We start from the raw sequence: 16,258 nt of genomic DNA, 5'->3' as shown, positions 1-16,258 counted from the left end.
AAAAACTACGTGTCCCAATTGGCACGTAAAATTAGCATACTTCACTCCTTAAGTCGGTTTGCGTAGTCAAATGTAATATTTCCAAAGAATGAGTTGGGAAATAAGGTGAATACAATTCAATTAAAAACACTAGCGCATGTCTTTATGCACCAAAAAATTGAAATTAGCTTTTTGTGATCAATATAGTCAATGAATATTTTAAACAGCTAATATTTAAAATTATCATTCCTTTCAAACTGAAATGAATTGTGTGCATTACCAAAAACTTGTACATGTAATATGAGGTAGATAATATCCGGACGGCACCACAAGCTGCAATTTACATTTTCGATCAAATTGTAAAATTCTATATTTTTGATAACAATGTTAATTTGAGACAATCAACCTTGGACAGATACTTAGTTGATTACCGATGCAATGGCAATGGAAGCTTATAATGTTATGTTTCTTGTCAGGGAATTTTGAATACCGAACGGATTCAATTTAAATTTAATGATAATACCAAAAAATTGACTATCGCCTTCCAAACTATCATACATTAGTTTCTGTTGTGTACAAATAAACGTATAAAATACAAACTTTAATGCATATATGTATTACCAATAGAGGTACAAAGCTGGTAAACCACCTAAAAATTCCTAAAAGTTTTACCACAGCGAAACAGGTGTTTGATGTGTAGTTCATATCTTTACCTATTTTTATGTTTTTTAAAAAAAGCCTCACGAAGCGTACATTAGCTCTCTCTGGGATTAAAAGACTTTTCCAGATCATATTACATTGTATATTATGTTATATATACTGTATTCGGATAAAAATTCAGAGACATAAAAACCACTCATTTTACATTTACGCCTCATGAAGACTCAATTGATAAAATAAAAAAAATGTGATTCTTTTTATAGTTCATTCAAACATTATCGATGATTTCTGCTATTCCATGGAATTTCAGTAATGTTATATACAGAATTTTGCTATGTTAACATAGAATACAGTGTAATTCATACATGTTTCTTTGCTTTAAAAACCTCTTGAATCAAATTCAATAGTTTTCAAAACAAAAGTCAAATTATCAACAAGTTTAAAATAAGTAAAAACGATTACAATTTTAAACAAGGAATTAAAAAACTTATCATCGTGATATTCTTGAGTAAATCATCAATAATCGACTTGCCAATACAAACGCATAGGAACACCTATAGTCGATTTACAGAACTGCATTTCTTATTTGCTCGATAACAGATCATTGGTGCATTGTTCGAGCTTGACTTAGATATTAATATCATAAAACTATTAATTTTTCATATACGTGTGAACAAAATAATCAGAGTTATGCGATTCGGTCATTAAATAACTTTACAAGTTAATGTTTATAACTGAAGAACTAAAACTTTTCTTGACATTGGCTATTAAACGAGCATGACAAAACATGAGTCATCTTCATGTACAATTTAAAATTTTAAGAATAAGACATAGGCAAAGAAAATACCCTTTAAAAACCCACAACGTCAAAATGGAACGTCATTTCTGATAATATACACTTTAAATGTACCAGTGTATTACAGGTATACCCTTCTGACAAAAGTTCAGCAACTTCTACAAGCATATTGTAATTTGAGCCAAATCTCATCTCGTGAACTCATGAGTTTTTTAATTCCTATGCGTACCTTAAAAGCTTGATATCAGTGTGTAGGATTTCACACTCAATTTTCTAAAGGAGTTTTCATGCACTGAAATAAGCATGTTTAGTGTTAACATTTTTATTATTTCTGGTTTTTTATATGCAATTAGTGGATTAGTATCAAAAATAGAGGTAAATATACTAGTAAATGTTTTTTATCTTATATATTAGCTGCAAAAAGAATGTTTCTACGAAACAGTTGTTCAACTGTAATACATCGAGTTAGATATCAATGGTTCAATTGAATCAATTTGCAGGCAAGTTGTCCACTGGCAAATAAAACCGCTGAGATTGTTTCATCATGTCCTCAGACAGACGAAGAGTGGGAAAAAGCAGCCAAAAGGAAAAACTGTGAAAACATCACTCATCTCTGTCAATCCTACATTTATCATTGTGTTATAAATGCTTGGATGAATGCTACTATTGAAGTATGCGCGCCAAGCAGATTTATAATCGGTAAATTAATACATGATTTTAAAAAGTTGTAACATGCTTCTAAAGCTTTTAATTTAATGAAGCATGTTCTGTGTAAGCTACACAGTGACGTTTTGAACATTGAATACTTCAATATTTATCAGTCACTGTTTATATTCGATTTCAGAAAATAGAGTAAAATATTAATTTTAGGCAAGTAAGACGAAAGATACTTTTAAACCTCATAAATGTTTTCCCGTTCATGTATACATTATGACGATTTAGTTGATTGATACATTCTTATTTCAGGACAGGTATGCACAGAATTCAATTTTGGAGGAAATAAAATACAAGGGAACTATAATGCAAAATGTCAACAATGTCCAGTAACGTATAATTCCAGTACAGCATTCAAATGTAAATACCTGAGATATTTCTTATTATTGATTGATGACCTCTGTATTATGCTATTCATTGATTAATAACAAGAACAATTGATTTTGATACGCAGCTACAAATTCTTTAAAAATGTTAACTTGGATGGTGTCTTTTTTTAAATGTTGCATATTTGAATAAAAATTCATGATCAGATTAATATTACCTTTATTTAATTGACAGATCGTGAATGTTATGAATACGTCAAAAGACCAAAAGAAATACCAGTAAGTAAACCGCCGAAAACGACAGAAGCAACTATTATACCCATATACTTTCAATCATCATCAACCACAACGTCAAAAAACAGCGGGGATGTTCAAGAGGAAAATGGGTCTTCACACACCAAATCTAAGATGAGGTGAGTATCCATTTTGTCGTAGAGGCACCATATATCAAAATACTTGACATTCCTATCGAATTTTAAGTACCCCTTTTTTATCTGCAAAACAGCATAGTGATTGGTGTGAGTGTCCCCACGGCTGCTTTGATTGTCCTGTTTATCTCTCTTGTTTTTCGATGCAATGGTCAAGGGCCAACCTCGTGTGGTCAAACACAAGATGTTGCTTGTTCTTCAGTAAAGCGTAAGTACATGTACCAATAAACACACTGCGTCTTCTTGATCATAACAACACTTGATTCGAGCATAAGCAAACTCTCAACTTTGACTTTTTTAAAAATCGTCACGTAGTTCTCTATACCTGTTTCTATGCGTTTTTCTATTTAATTTGTTATAGGTAATCCTTTATCGTACTGTGTCCCTACTAAACAGACGACAGGTGAAGGTAAAAGCAGATCATATTCGATAAAATTTAACAATTTACAATGCAAGTCAATAGTATTTTTATATTGTCACTATCATGATATGAATTTTGATGTGGAGTACAATTTTATAAGTGTATGAATTGCAATAATTTTTCAGCTGATTCACTAGCCGACCAAAATGGCAGTGTTGATACTCAAAAAATAACACTCACGGATGAAACGAGATTACAACCGCTGATTGACCATGCAAATATGTAATTAAATAAATTGAGACATTTATGTTGCTCAAACAAAAACACATTAAATACAAATGTTTGATTTTCAAGATTGTTTTTTTAATACAATGTATATAAACATATTATATATTTTGTATATCTTGGTTGCATTTGTTCTAAAATGTTTCTAATGACATTCTAATGACATTCATCTGATAATATAATTTTGATAAAATTTCAAATAACTATTGACGCATTGCATAATTTATAAAGCTTGCTTATCAATCAATTAATCACGCACACGCTCATGAATCACTCAATCACTCACTCACCACTCACTCACTCACTGAACCTATTTCAAACTATTGTATACAAGGTAGTTTTCGCCCTGAGTTGTTTTCGCCCTTCTTTACTTTCTGTTTTCGGTTTCACCCCGTCTGAATTGAACTCACATATATACAGAATTAATTAAAGAAAAGAGAAAAAAGTTTAAGCCATTTGATTTCACCCAGTCGAAACGGAGGCGAATATTTCCCTGTATACAGTATATTGTAAAGATGGGGATATTATGCTCCCACTTCGTTAATTTATTCGTTACGTTATTGATGATCTCATCTTATCTGGTTTGTCAGCTTATGGGTGTCAGGATGTACTTTTATTGAAAACGTTGTATATTTTTTGTTTACCGTAATTGTTTTACTCAACAGTGTGCATGTACCTGCATGGTGAAAGCATGTAGACCAGAATTTGAAAAGTGCATTGTTATTCAAAATGTGTTTTTCTACGTGTTAAAAAATATGAATGCCCATTGTAACTTTTGTTATTTGTTTTTGCTGATACAATCATTACTTGAATGTGAAATTTATGTATTATACAAATGCGAAAACAAGTTTGTTTCTTTTTGTTTATTAGTTTTGTTTGTGATAATGGGAACACGGCGGCAATTGCGCTATCTATCACCAACATCTTTGGAATTACGCCAATAAGAATATATAAAGTACGTTATGTCCATTGATATTATAATTTACTCTGTCGTACATACGATATAATAAGTCATTTTATGAGATAAAAAATCGAATGTTGAACATAATTGGTCGTTAGAACGGCAAAAAAGCAAAACGAACAAGGTTTTTAGTCGTAAGGATAATATGATATGTTATACATGTAATTACATTTTAAGTTTGAAAAACTTTAGGCTTAGCTATAATACGACATACATGTACTATCTCGTTGCTACACTACGAGAAGAAACGTTTCTTTCCCGAACGATATTATACCGCAATAGCGACTTCTTGGGAAATCCCTTGCGCTATTTTCTTGTAATGACATACTGTAAAAGCAGAAATATTCGTTGAGGATTTAATTTCGTTATTTTCGTTGACAGTATATATCAACAAAATTAAATCCATGACGATTTTTTTTTACGTTATGACGAAATTAAGTGCCAACGAAATTTTATTTGGATTAAAAACAACGAAATTTTGACCCAACGAAAATATGTGACTCTACAGTAAATAGAATGTATCTTACGCATGCATGACAGAGATAATGTGCATGCCTGATATCTCCAGACGTTGGAAGATTTCTTAGTCGGTGAATTGTCACACCATCATTGAGCCATTGTTGAGCCTTATTGATAATTTTATTTTTACTGTTGGTCGATTACATAATCAACTATTTCGCAAATTGCTGATAATTTACCTATTACCATGAAGGCATTGCTCCAAAATGATTGACACACATGTCTCAAGCAAGCCTGCGTCGTCCGCCTGGCCGCCGCTTATCAACCGTTAGACTGGTCTATGTTTCACTAATTTATACACATGGTCGATCAGAAGTCCACCAGCCAATTTGTCAAAATCTCCCAAAAAGACCAGTCGACCCATCATTGATTTTAAGTTTGTGCCAGCCAACATTCAAGAACAATTGAAATGCCTAAATGACGACCGACAGACAACAGACAAAATGTTGCTCGACTGTCTTTTCAACGACTTTTTCAACAATAAAAATTGGTCAACGACGGCGAAAAAGAACCTTGGCCTGACCGACACAAAATTGGTCGTCCAAAGAACATTTTAAAAAATAGAAAATAAAAAAAGGTCGATATCGAAAACAAAGACTGATAAATAACCGACTGTCGCCCTTATTATCACATTTTTGCTTTCAAACCTTTGTTTGTTTGTTGTGGCTGAAGTTTTACCCGTGGTAAGAACGTTAAAAATATTAAAAGTTAATCATCATTTCGTTTCATAGAAGACTGCGTCTGAAATCTCCGAGGCAACAATTCAAATTTAATCCCTTAATGAAACTGGTAGGTGGTTTCATAAATGGTTGGTTTTGCATTACTCAATGTTTTGATACATTATGTACAATCAAAGTGCAGGTTATACTTAACCGCACATCAACCAGGCTATACCTAACTAGGTGAACCTAGTGCATCTACAAAACGGGGTTTTATTTGACATAAAAAACTACGTGTCCCGATTTGCACCTACAATTACCACCCTTTAATTTCTAAGGTCGGTTGTCGTTATAAAGAGAAACTCTGAGGAATGTAACCCAATGACACTAGTAGTCAACTGTATGAGGAAAGTCATGGCAAACAGTGTATAGCAAAACTCGTTTATAACGAATTTCAAGGGACCATAGAAAAAACTTCGTTATAGCCGTAATTCGCTTTACGTTTATAACGAATTCGTAAAAAAATATTATAGCGAATTCGTTATAGAATAATTAAGGGTTTTTCCGGCTAACAGTTTTCTAAACTATCGTAAGTTATAAAATTAGTATTACTGAAATATATAAAAAATGTCAATATAACCATTTCATTTCAATTTTTAAAAAAATTCCGTATACTATTTGAATTTGAGTATTTTATATATGCATCTTAAAATTGCATGTTTCCTCAATGAAATTTGAAATGGAAAAAATTCGTTATAAAAATGATAAAATACGTTAAAACTTTGCCAGCGGGGGTCTTAAAATTACTTCGTTGTAGCCGTAAATTCGTTATAGCCGTGTTCGTTATATACAGAAATTTTCTATAGGTTTATATAAGAAATTTGCCGGGACATGAATAATAATTCGTTATAGCCGTAGATTCGCTATATCCGTGTTCTTTATATTCGAGTTTTGCTGTACATGTATATTCAGTATTTTAAAAGGATTTTTTTTTAAATAAGGTAATACAATACAATACAACATAAGCGCACGTCTTTATTCATTATAAATTACAATATTTTATTATATGATTCAACGAATCCCCACGGCTTTAAATCTCAAATTTTCATGGCAGACGAAGCTATGATTTTAAAGTAACATTAACCATTTGATATCTTCATCCATGTCAACTAAAACTATCATGATGTTACTACTGTAACAGCTATATCATTTAGTTTTGTGATTAATATACATTAATACATTTGATATGATCTCTTCATGCATTATTTGTTTAGATGATAGTGAATGAAATGGAATTTAGCCTAGAACATTTTAATAAGTACCACAGATATAAATTCACAGAAGTTTGAGAATAAGAAAGACAAAGCTGATATTGATCAACACAGACAAAGGTTATTTAAAATATCTCTTACATGTAAGGTATGCTTTCGTTTTAACTTAAATGAAATGATTGCATAACCTTACAGATTTACTTGTTATCGGGAGAAAATATCATAAGGACCACGCCACTATGTAGCTGTTCAGTACAGCTTCAACCGCATTGGATAGATAGATAGTTATGTTTTACCGATACTCATAATGCTTTGCATCTTGTTTAGGAATTAAAAAAAAAGATTCAATTTAAACTTTATGACGAATAACAAGCGATATAACTTTCCATTTCCAATGTACGCGCATGTTAGTCTCTGCTGTGTAGAATTTACGTATAAAATATTGATTCTTGTATGAGTCTTGTGTGTGTAACCAATAGTGATACATTGTACATAGCTGGTGAATCACCTAAAAAGTCCTTCTTAAGGGTTATTTTCGCAAAATAATCAATTTTTTTTCGATATATAGTTCAAACTATAACCTATTTCTTATATGACAAAATAATTAAATCCAGGGATCAAAACACATTTCTAGATCATATTACATTGTATAATTTAGATAACAATTCAGAGACATACCTCTTATTTCACACTCAAGTCTAAAGATGACTAACTTGATATGCAACTTTGTAATATGAAAGAGATTCTTACTAATAATTTATTCAACATTTCTGAGGAATTTCTGTAATGATAAATACTGTATTTCGCTATATTTACAAACTCTTATACATATTCTGCAAACTTTGTATTGCTTCTTTGTTAAACAGGCAACCCCCTCCCCCCTCCGAAATCAAATTTAGCAGTTTAAACAAGTAAAAGTCAAATTGTCACCCAGTTAAAAAAACTATAAACGTTTTACCTTCTTAAACAAGAAATTAAATTTCTTATCATCGTGATATATAATGTGAATAATCAGTAATTGACCTGTCAGCACTAACGTAATTGGTCACCTATATACGATTTGCAAATCTGCATTCCTGATGTGCTCGATAAAAAATCGATAATGTATTGCTTTATTTTTACATAAAAACCAATAATATAAAATTTTCTTATTATTGATGCACGTATAAACAGAGGAATAAAAGTAATGGATGTCAGTCTGCACATCAGTCTGTACCAGTTAATGAAAAAACTTAAGAACCAAAGTTTCTCGTTCACACTGGTTTTTATAAACTTTAGCATGAGGAAACATGAGTCATCTTCATGTACAATTCAGAATTAAAAAATAAAACAATGGTAAAGGGAATACCCTTAAAAAACCAATAACGTTATAATAGAACGGTATTTATGATACAGGATATTTATGTTACATGTAATATACACTTTTAACCAATCATGGTATGACAGATATATAATTCTGACAAAGTTCAGCTACTTCTACAAGCCTATTTTCATCTTGTGATACACTGAGTTCTGAATTACCTATGCGGACCTTCATATTAGTGTGTAGGATTGCAACCTCAATTTTCTAAAAGATTTTTCATACAGTGAAATCAACATGTATAATTTTGAATTTTTTACTTTTCCTGTTCTTTTATTTGCAATCTGTGGATTAGTTTCAAATATAGAGGTAAATATACTAGTATTCTTTTTATCATATATTAGCTGCAAAAAGAATGTTTCTACAAAATAGTTGTTCCACTGTAATCCATCGAGTTAGATATTAATATTTTAATTGAATCAATTTGCAGGCAAGTTGTCCACTGGCAAATGAAACCGCTGAGATTGTTTCATCATGTCCACAAACAGAAGAGGAGTGGGAAAAAGCGGCCGCAAAGAAAAACTGTGAAGACTTCACCCACCCCTGTCATACTTACATTTATCACTGTGTTATAAATGCTTGGAAAAATGCAACAGTTGAAGTATGCGCGCCAAGCAAACTTATAGTTGGTAAATAAATATATAATCGCATTAAGTGTATTACATGCTTTTGTTCGATGTCATGAATGGTTTATTATTTAATCTAAGAAGTGCTAATGTTGCATATTAAAGTCTAAAATATTTTTGTAAATTTTGACTTTACAAAATAATATTTATTTTCCTATTGGGTTAAATTTTTGCAGAGTGAGGCGAATATAAAACATAGGCGAAATTTTCCCGAATACAGTATACATATCAAATTGATTGTCATACATTAAGGATAAATTTACTTTTTAGGAAATGTATGCGCCGAATTCAGTTTTGGAGGAAATAAAATACAGCGACATTATGATGCAAAATGTCAACGATGTCCAACAGTTTATAATTCCAGCGATGCTTTTAATTGTAAGTAACTGGATCTTTTTCTTCTTTACGAATAGGGACCTTTTATTTCAATTATTTTATGTATTTATCCAAAACAAATGTCATTGCTTTAAACAAAAAGCTATGAAATCTGAATGTAAAAAAAAATTGCTGAGCGTTGGTTAAAGAAAATACATAGTTTCAATTAATTTAATGAGCAGATTCTGAATGCTATGATTACGTCAAGAAATCGAGGGAAATAAATAAAACTAAAAAATCAAGAGAAGCACCTAGTTTAACCAGATTTTTCCAATCTCCATCACCCAACACAACGTTATATATCAGTAGAATTGCTCAACAGGAAAATGAGTCTTTCCACAAAGAAAGTAAGATAAGGTATGTTTCGGTTTTAGCCCTTTATCAAAATACTTATAAATGATTGACATTTCAAATGAATTTCAAGTACATTTTCGTCCTGTAAAACAGCATAATGATCGGCGTGAGTGTCCCTATGGCGGTCGTATTTGTCCTGCTTATCTTCCTTTTTTTTCGTCGCATCGGTCGAGGGCCAACCTCATTTGGTCGACCAACACATAGTGCATGCTCTTCACTAAAACGTAAGTACCAATGCACGTCTTCCTAGAAACACCGTGAATTATTAGACGTACAACACTTGATTTTAAAATGAACAAACCCCGGAAGCCATTTTAAAGTCGTCGAGTAGCGCTGAATAGTATATGTTTTACGTGTTTTTATTTTGTTACAGGTATGTTTCTGCCGTACTGTACGTCCACAAATAACGACAGGATGACAAGAGAAGGCAAAAAAATACTTTCATAGATTGTCAAAATGTCTTAAAGGACAATCAATATTTTTTAAACATTATATTATTTACTATATACTATTTTATCGTTTATTTATCGATATATATACATATGTACATCGTTTGAATTTCAAGATGTAAAGTGCAACACACATGTAAATATATGCTCTCGAAAATAACTTTTCAGCTGGTTCGTTAGTCGATCAAAGTGGCAGGCCAAATCCTGAAAAAGAAATAACACAATAGACGAAAACTTGCGATATTACCACCACTGATATAAAGATCGGTTAATTAAAAAAATATTTTCCATATGAGAGAAAACAGCACCTTTATCCATTTACCAATTTAATGTGTCATGTATACACGTTGTTTTGTGAATATATAAATGAATGGAATCTTTGATATAACTTGAATTACACTTTTGTTTAATTAACTGTAGACATATTGTATAATTCGTAAAGTTTATATTTCAATTAATTAATCAAACAAATTAATCAAATTCAAACTATCTTGAAAACATGGATATTTTATGCTCTCCTATGTGTTTATTTACTTGTCAAGCAATGTATGAACTCTGTTTGCATGCCTTGTCAGTTAACTGCTGCTTATGAACATGTGATGACGTACTTTTATCGCAATATTCGTATATTTTTGCCATGAGGTCAAGATCTAGTAAATTATTTCAGAGTGTCGTTAGGTGCAAGATCCATTATGCCGCCATAATTGATTTGATATATCTTTACCCCATACTTTATGATTAAGATAATTATACAGAAAATAAAACATTTTCTTGACATACTATTGGACATCCTATAAAAAGTAATCCTATTACCTATGTAAGATTCAATATCAGTTAAAAGAAGTGTTCAGGACAAATCGACTTGCTGTGTTTGCAAAGACTGCAGACACTCTGGATATTTTTTATTCGTCAAAATCGAATAAACCTCCAAGAGTTGAAGCAGGTTTCCTTTATATTTCATTAAAAAGACAGTTTAAAATATGACCTTTCACTGTATTTATACATTTTTGAAAACTAAGCTATTGCTTTTAGGCATCATTGAAAGATTTCATAACTGAAATATATCAGAATTCTGTAGGTTCCTGTCATATACTAGATTCCGACCTTAACGTCATTGTTTATGTTGATCAGATGTTCTTAAAGGTGCACATGTACCAAAATAATAAAAAGCTAGTGTGAACCATGTGAAAAAGAATGTAAAAAGTGCGATTTTTATACGTTTTTTTTCTAAGGGTTAATAGATGTGAATGTTAAGAGAAGGTTTTGTTATTTGTTTTTGTTGAAACAATCTGTTCATTACTTGACAATGTAAGGTATGTATTTTTCAAATTTGAATACAAGTTCGTTACCTTTTGTTATTTATTTGTTTGTGACAATGAGCATACGATGAGTATAACATTGCCTTAACTATCATTAACATCTTTTGAAATACAAGAACAACAATTTATAAAATGCTTCTGCCCATCGATATTATCATTTTACTAAGTCGTACATACAATATGCCACATTTTAAGTCATTGAACGAGGCACTAAGTCGAATGTCTAGGATAATTAGTTGTTACAAAGTAATAAAAGTCGTAAGAACAATTTGATATGATATAACTAAACATTTTAAATACGAAAAACATAATAAATACATGCACATGCTGTTATAACACAGCATACATATAGTATCTCGTAGCTTCATATGACGACGTCCTTTTTGTTTTACGAACGACGAGGTCTACCGCAATAGCGACTTCCTGAAAAACTTTATCCCTTGCTTTTGACCCGTTTTCTCGTAATTACATATTGAAAATGTTTTTTACACATGACAGCGGAAATGATATGCATGACTTTTATGTATTTTAGGTTGTTTTTTATAATCATCATCTTGTAGTTATTTTTTTTTTTCGAACGATAAATTTCATTTTCGTAATAACGACAACAGTGAATACAAGCATATCTTTTACAACATACTGTGGAATCATTAACTTTCTTGGGGACCAATTGTTGTTGATGGCTTAAATTTTACAGGTTTGTAAGGACATAATTTCGTGTATTCTCATATATCTTCCAAAGGAATTTTGATTTAAAGTTTATTACCCTTATTTATCAATTCCTGGAGGATGCTATTTCGTGGATAAGAGGTACCCACGAATTCCACAAAAAATGAGCCACTACTAAATCTAATGATTCCACAGTACATCATAGCAAAGCATTTAAATCTTAATCAATAGGAACGAAAGCTCATATCATAGCATTAGAAGCTCAAACAATGTCATACCTTATTATTTTGTTTTCATTTGGCATACCAAAACTTTCAACATAATTTTAACGCGATAATAATTTTTTTAAAAATAAATGTTTACATTGCAAATAAGTGGCCAAAAAGCTTTCATATGTTTTGTTTAAATTTTTTAGAACTCTTCCGTTTGCGGAGGTGGTTTCGTTTTAAAAATGTCATAGTATATTATCTCATACCATATCATTAAGCTTTTAATGTCAATTTCTCATGGCATAAAAAGCTGCAATAACTGACTTTAAATGATCTAGTTACATGTTTATCATGACTTGTTTTGTTAAACGTTCAAGGGGAATGTAGTTTTGTTCTTCACTTGTAAGACTTCTTCTCTTACATACAATTAAGAATTGTGAACAATTCTGTTATCTATTCGTGTACTACGCAACATATCATGACGATCGTTTAAAAACGTTATTTCTTTTAAATGCAGCTATATTTAGGTAGTTTATTACATCTAATTATGACTCATCTAATTTCAATTTTAATAACAACTTAAATGTAAATCTTTTCCCTGACTTAAATCCAATGTTGCAATTGTTTTCTATTTGCTCAAAATTATTCAGTTACCAAATGACATTAATCTATTAGTGTGATTACAATTGTATCTATCCAATATAAGGGCTGCATAAATCGCCCATGGTATCTTGTTTACATAAAAATATAAATGAATTCAAAAAAGGAAATACCCATACTATTCCAATGAGGTGTATTTAAAAATCTTCTTAACGCGAGCAACCAACAAAGAACCTGAAACTTTTAGAATAGGATATTTATTTATGTCATAATAACTCGGTCGAATGTACTCTTCGGATATACATCGGTGGTTTTAGGACATAATTTTCTGTATACTGTGAATAAAATGGTATTGCGACGACTAATTTTCTAGAGTAAGATTTATATATACCCGTTTTAATTTTGCAACCATGCGAAAAAGGGTGGTTTGCAGGGAAAATATATTTCCAAGGACGAGACTCTCGTAAATATTCTCCCCTTTTCATCCCTGCGAATAAAAGTTAGTTGTAACAGTTACTGGTTATAACACAAATTAACCTCGTCAGTTTACACTGTGAGTTTATGATTGGGCAGGGGTTAGGGTAACCACTATTTTGGCCAAACAATTTTAAAGTCAGATTTTTGCTATTTTGGATGAATGTAAAATTTCAAAAAATAACTAAACAAACAAACAAACAAACAAAATAAAATAAGATCAAAACACAAACCCCAGGTTATATCAGGATATTGACGATTCGACAGAAAATTGTTTGTCTTAGTTAGTTACGTGTTTTAAATTTGGTGCACAAACGTTGTTTTATACTTTTTTTTTCATGTAACCTTAAAATAACGTTCGTTTGATAACCTAAAGTCCCTATGAAATTTGATAAAATAAAGCTTTTAATATCAATGTAAAACAAACATATTTAATCTATTTCAAAGTTTATTTCCTAACTGAATTCTCGTACTAGATATTATTTGAACAGATTGTCGACTTTTAGAAATAACTTATTATTTTTTACGATTAAGTTCAGTACACATGCTAAAGATTCTTTCGTGAGTTTTATATAAAAAAACAAAATAACTGTTACATAATGCATTTTTTTTTCTGGATTATCGCATTTTGCAAAGATTAAGATAACTATTTTTGAAACTACTTCATATAAATCTCCAGATCTAAAAACAATGCTTTATGGATTACAGTATTTGGCATCATTCTGAAAAAATGCCATTTATTTAAAGAATTTGTCGCCTTTATTGAAGCAAAGTCAAATTTATCTTTCTCATTCTTAAAAAAGAAGATGCCATCATAACAGACGTCTAACGACATACTCTTATCGCTTATGAATTAATTTGAACATATTTTAAAAACAGTTTTGTCTTTGGTTCAAACCCAAGATACATGAAACAAATACGGCAGAAATTTTAACTTTTCTGATATAGGATACAAAGTCGCGCACATTAATTAACATAACATATTTATCCTTTGTTCATTTGTCACCAGCCTATAGTTTACGAGAGCTCTCAATACTTTATAACTTTATTAGTTTATTTCATCACATTGAAAACAAACTTATAAACAAGTACAGCGAGTCAGCATGACTGAGATCAATGGAACTTCCTGCCGAAAATACGCACTATAGAATATTTCTTTTCTGCGAAATTGAATTAAATGTGAATCGTGATTTTTTTATAATGCTAATCAATGTTTTATCATTACTGTTTGTTTAAAATCGGTTAAAAACATGGGTTTTATAATTCTTTTTAGTCTAATGCATTAAATTTAATCTCATATCACTTTCTGGCGAGTGACGATTTTGTTTAGAAATATTTTTCTAAAGTATTTTTAAGAAATTTGATCTGTATTTAGTTATTAATTAGTTTTTGATTGTATTATAACAATGCTTCCCATATTTTTCACTTGTAATGAATAAGTCACATTTTTTTTTCATTCAGATCTATTAAAACATGCATTACAAAATTATGTTTTTTTTCCTTTGTTCTATTGTTATCGATCTGCTTAAATCCTCAAATATAAGTTTTAAGTATTGAAAGAGAGTTAACCTTTATTTTAATGGAATGTAAACTTAGGTACAATTAATGCATACTTGTATGACAGTTTGTTCATTAAAAGCATCAACAGACACAGTCCTTGTTTATTAAGTCCATACGACACTTGCATAAAAATCTCACGATTTAAAAAAAAATCCCCGCCTCATATTATTATATGGAATTTTATTGTAAAGCCCAACAGAATCAACGATAATGTCAACAAAAATTGAGGAAATCAACTATTGAATAAGTTCCTCATAAAGGTTAAAATGTGCGTTTTATAATGTAATGAAAAACCATTACATGTGAATTTTAAAATTTGAAAACTTGAAAGTAGTGATTTGGTGTCCATTTGACTGCTGCAAACGTTAATTACATGGTGACTGCTGTAAACCCCACATGGTTACGGTTGTCGGTTGTCAGTCTCTATCCTTATCTGCTGTCTACCATATCTTTTTATTCATACACGTGTAAAAAGAGGAATAGAAATATCGCACGTCAGTTAACCACGATCAATTATTGTACAAGTTAACTTATATAACCCGAGAACCAAAGTCAACCCTTCATATTGGTTATATAAACTTTAGTATATCGATATAAGGATGCATGGTTTATCTGTATACAATTCAAATTTAAACGAAAGCACACAGGAAAAGGCTATTACCCCCCCCCCCCCCCCCCAAAAAAAAAATGAAATAAAATAAAAACAATAATGGTACTGTATTATAAATATATGTGTTTTAAATGCGTGGAATAATGCAACAGCTGAAGTATGCGCGCCAAGCAATCTTATAGTTGGTAAATAAATACTTGATTGGATAAAGGTTATTACATGCACCTCTTTGAAGTATGTTCTGTGTAAGCTGTATGTAGCTTTTTAACATTGAAGTCTATAATATTTTTACAACCACGGTTTAAGTTTGATTTTAAAAAGCAGTGTTAAAGATTTGAAAAAACAATTTACAGTGCTGCTATCGTGAAAGTTGACAAAACTATCCTATCCTATCCTATATCCTGTATCCTGCATCCTATCCTGCAAATAAGCTCTATCCTATCCTATCCTATCCCATACTTTCAAAATATAGGAATGCAAGTTAAATGAAACGAAATTTAAAGATAAAATGATTTTATTAATTAATGTAGTACTCAAAATGAATAATTAAATCTTAAAACCGAATATTCATCGAGCGGGATAACTTACTTACCTGTGTTACGGTAAAATTAAATCGTACGCGGGATGGACATAATAACGTAAACAAACAGGTAAGCGATTAGATTTTTCATTTAATTATATTTATGCATAAAAA

At 30.8% G+C, this 16,258-nt stretch overlaps 2 protein-coding genes across 2 annotated transcripts; both read left to right on the top strand.

Annotated features, from left to right (window-relative positions):
* The first annotated feature begins 1,043 nt into the window (after positions 1–1,043).
* LOC117686128 (uncharacterized) lies at positions 1,044–4,482 on the top strand. Its single transcript, XM_066071914.1, has 7 exons — positions 1,044–1,810; positions 1,936–2,134; positions 2,402–2,509; positions 2,711–2,888; positions 2,981–3,111; positions 3,265–3,312; positions 3,450–4,482. The coding sequence occupies exons 1-7, from the start codon at positions 1,739–1,741 to the stop codon at positions 3,548–3,550; spliced, it is 837 nt and encodes a 278-aa protein (XP_065927986.1). The 5' UTR covers positions 1,044–1,738; the 3' UTR covers positions 3,551–4,482.
* A 3,870-nt stretch (positions 4,483–8,352) lies between these two features.
* Positions 8,353–10,259, top strand: LOC109618789 (uncharacterized). Its single transcript, XM_034460778.2, has 6 exons — positions 8,353–8,628; positions 8,750–8,948; positions 9,216–9,323; positions 9,503–9,677; positions 9,768–9,898; positions 10,048–10,259. The coding sequence occupies exons 1-6, from the start codon at positions 8,557–8,559 to the stop codon at positions 10,119–10,121; spliced, it is 759 nt and encodes a 252-aa protein (XP_034316669.2). The 5' UTR covers positions 8,353–8,556; the 3' UTR covers positions 10,122–10,259.
* Positions 10,260–16,258: the final 5,999 nt, after the last annotated feature.

This window comes from Magallana gigas, chromosome 9 (assembly GCF_963853765.1).
Source record: "Magallana gigas chromosome 9, xbMagGiga1.1, whole genome shotgun sequence".
NCBI lineage: Eukaryota > Metazoa > Mollusca > Bivalvia > Ostreida > Ostreidae > Magallana > Magallana gigas.
This window is presented reverse-complemented; position numbering and strand designations above follow the sequence as displayed.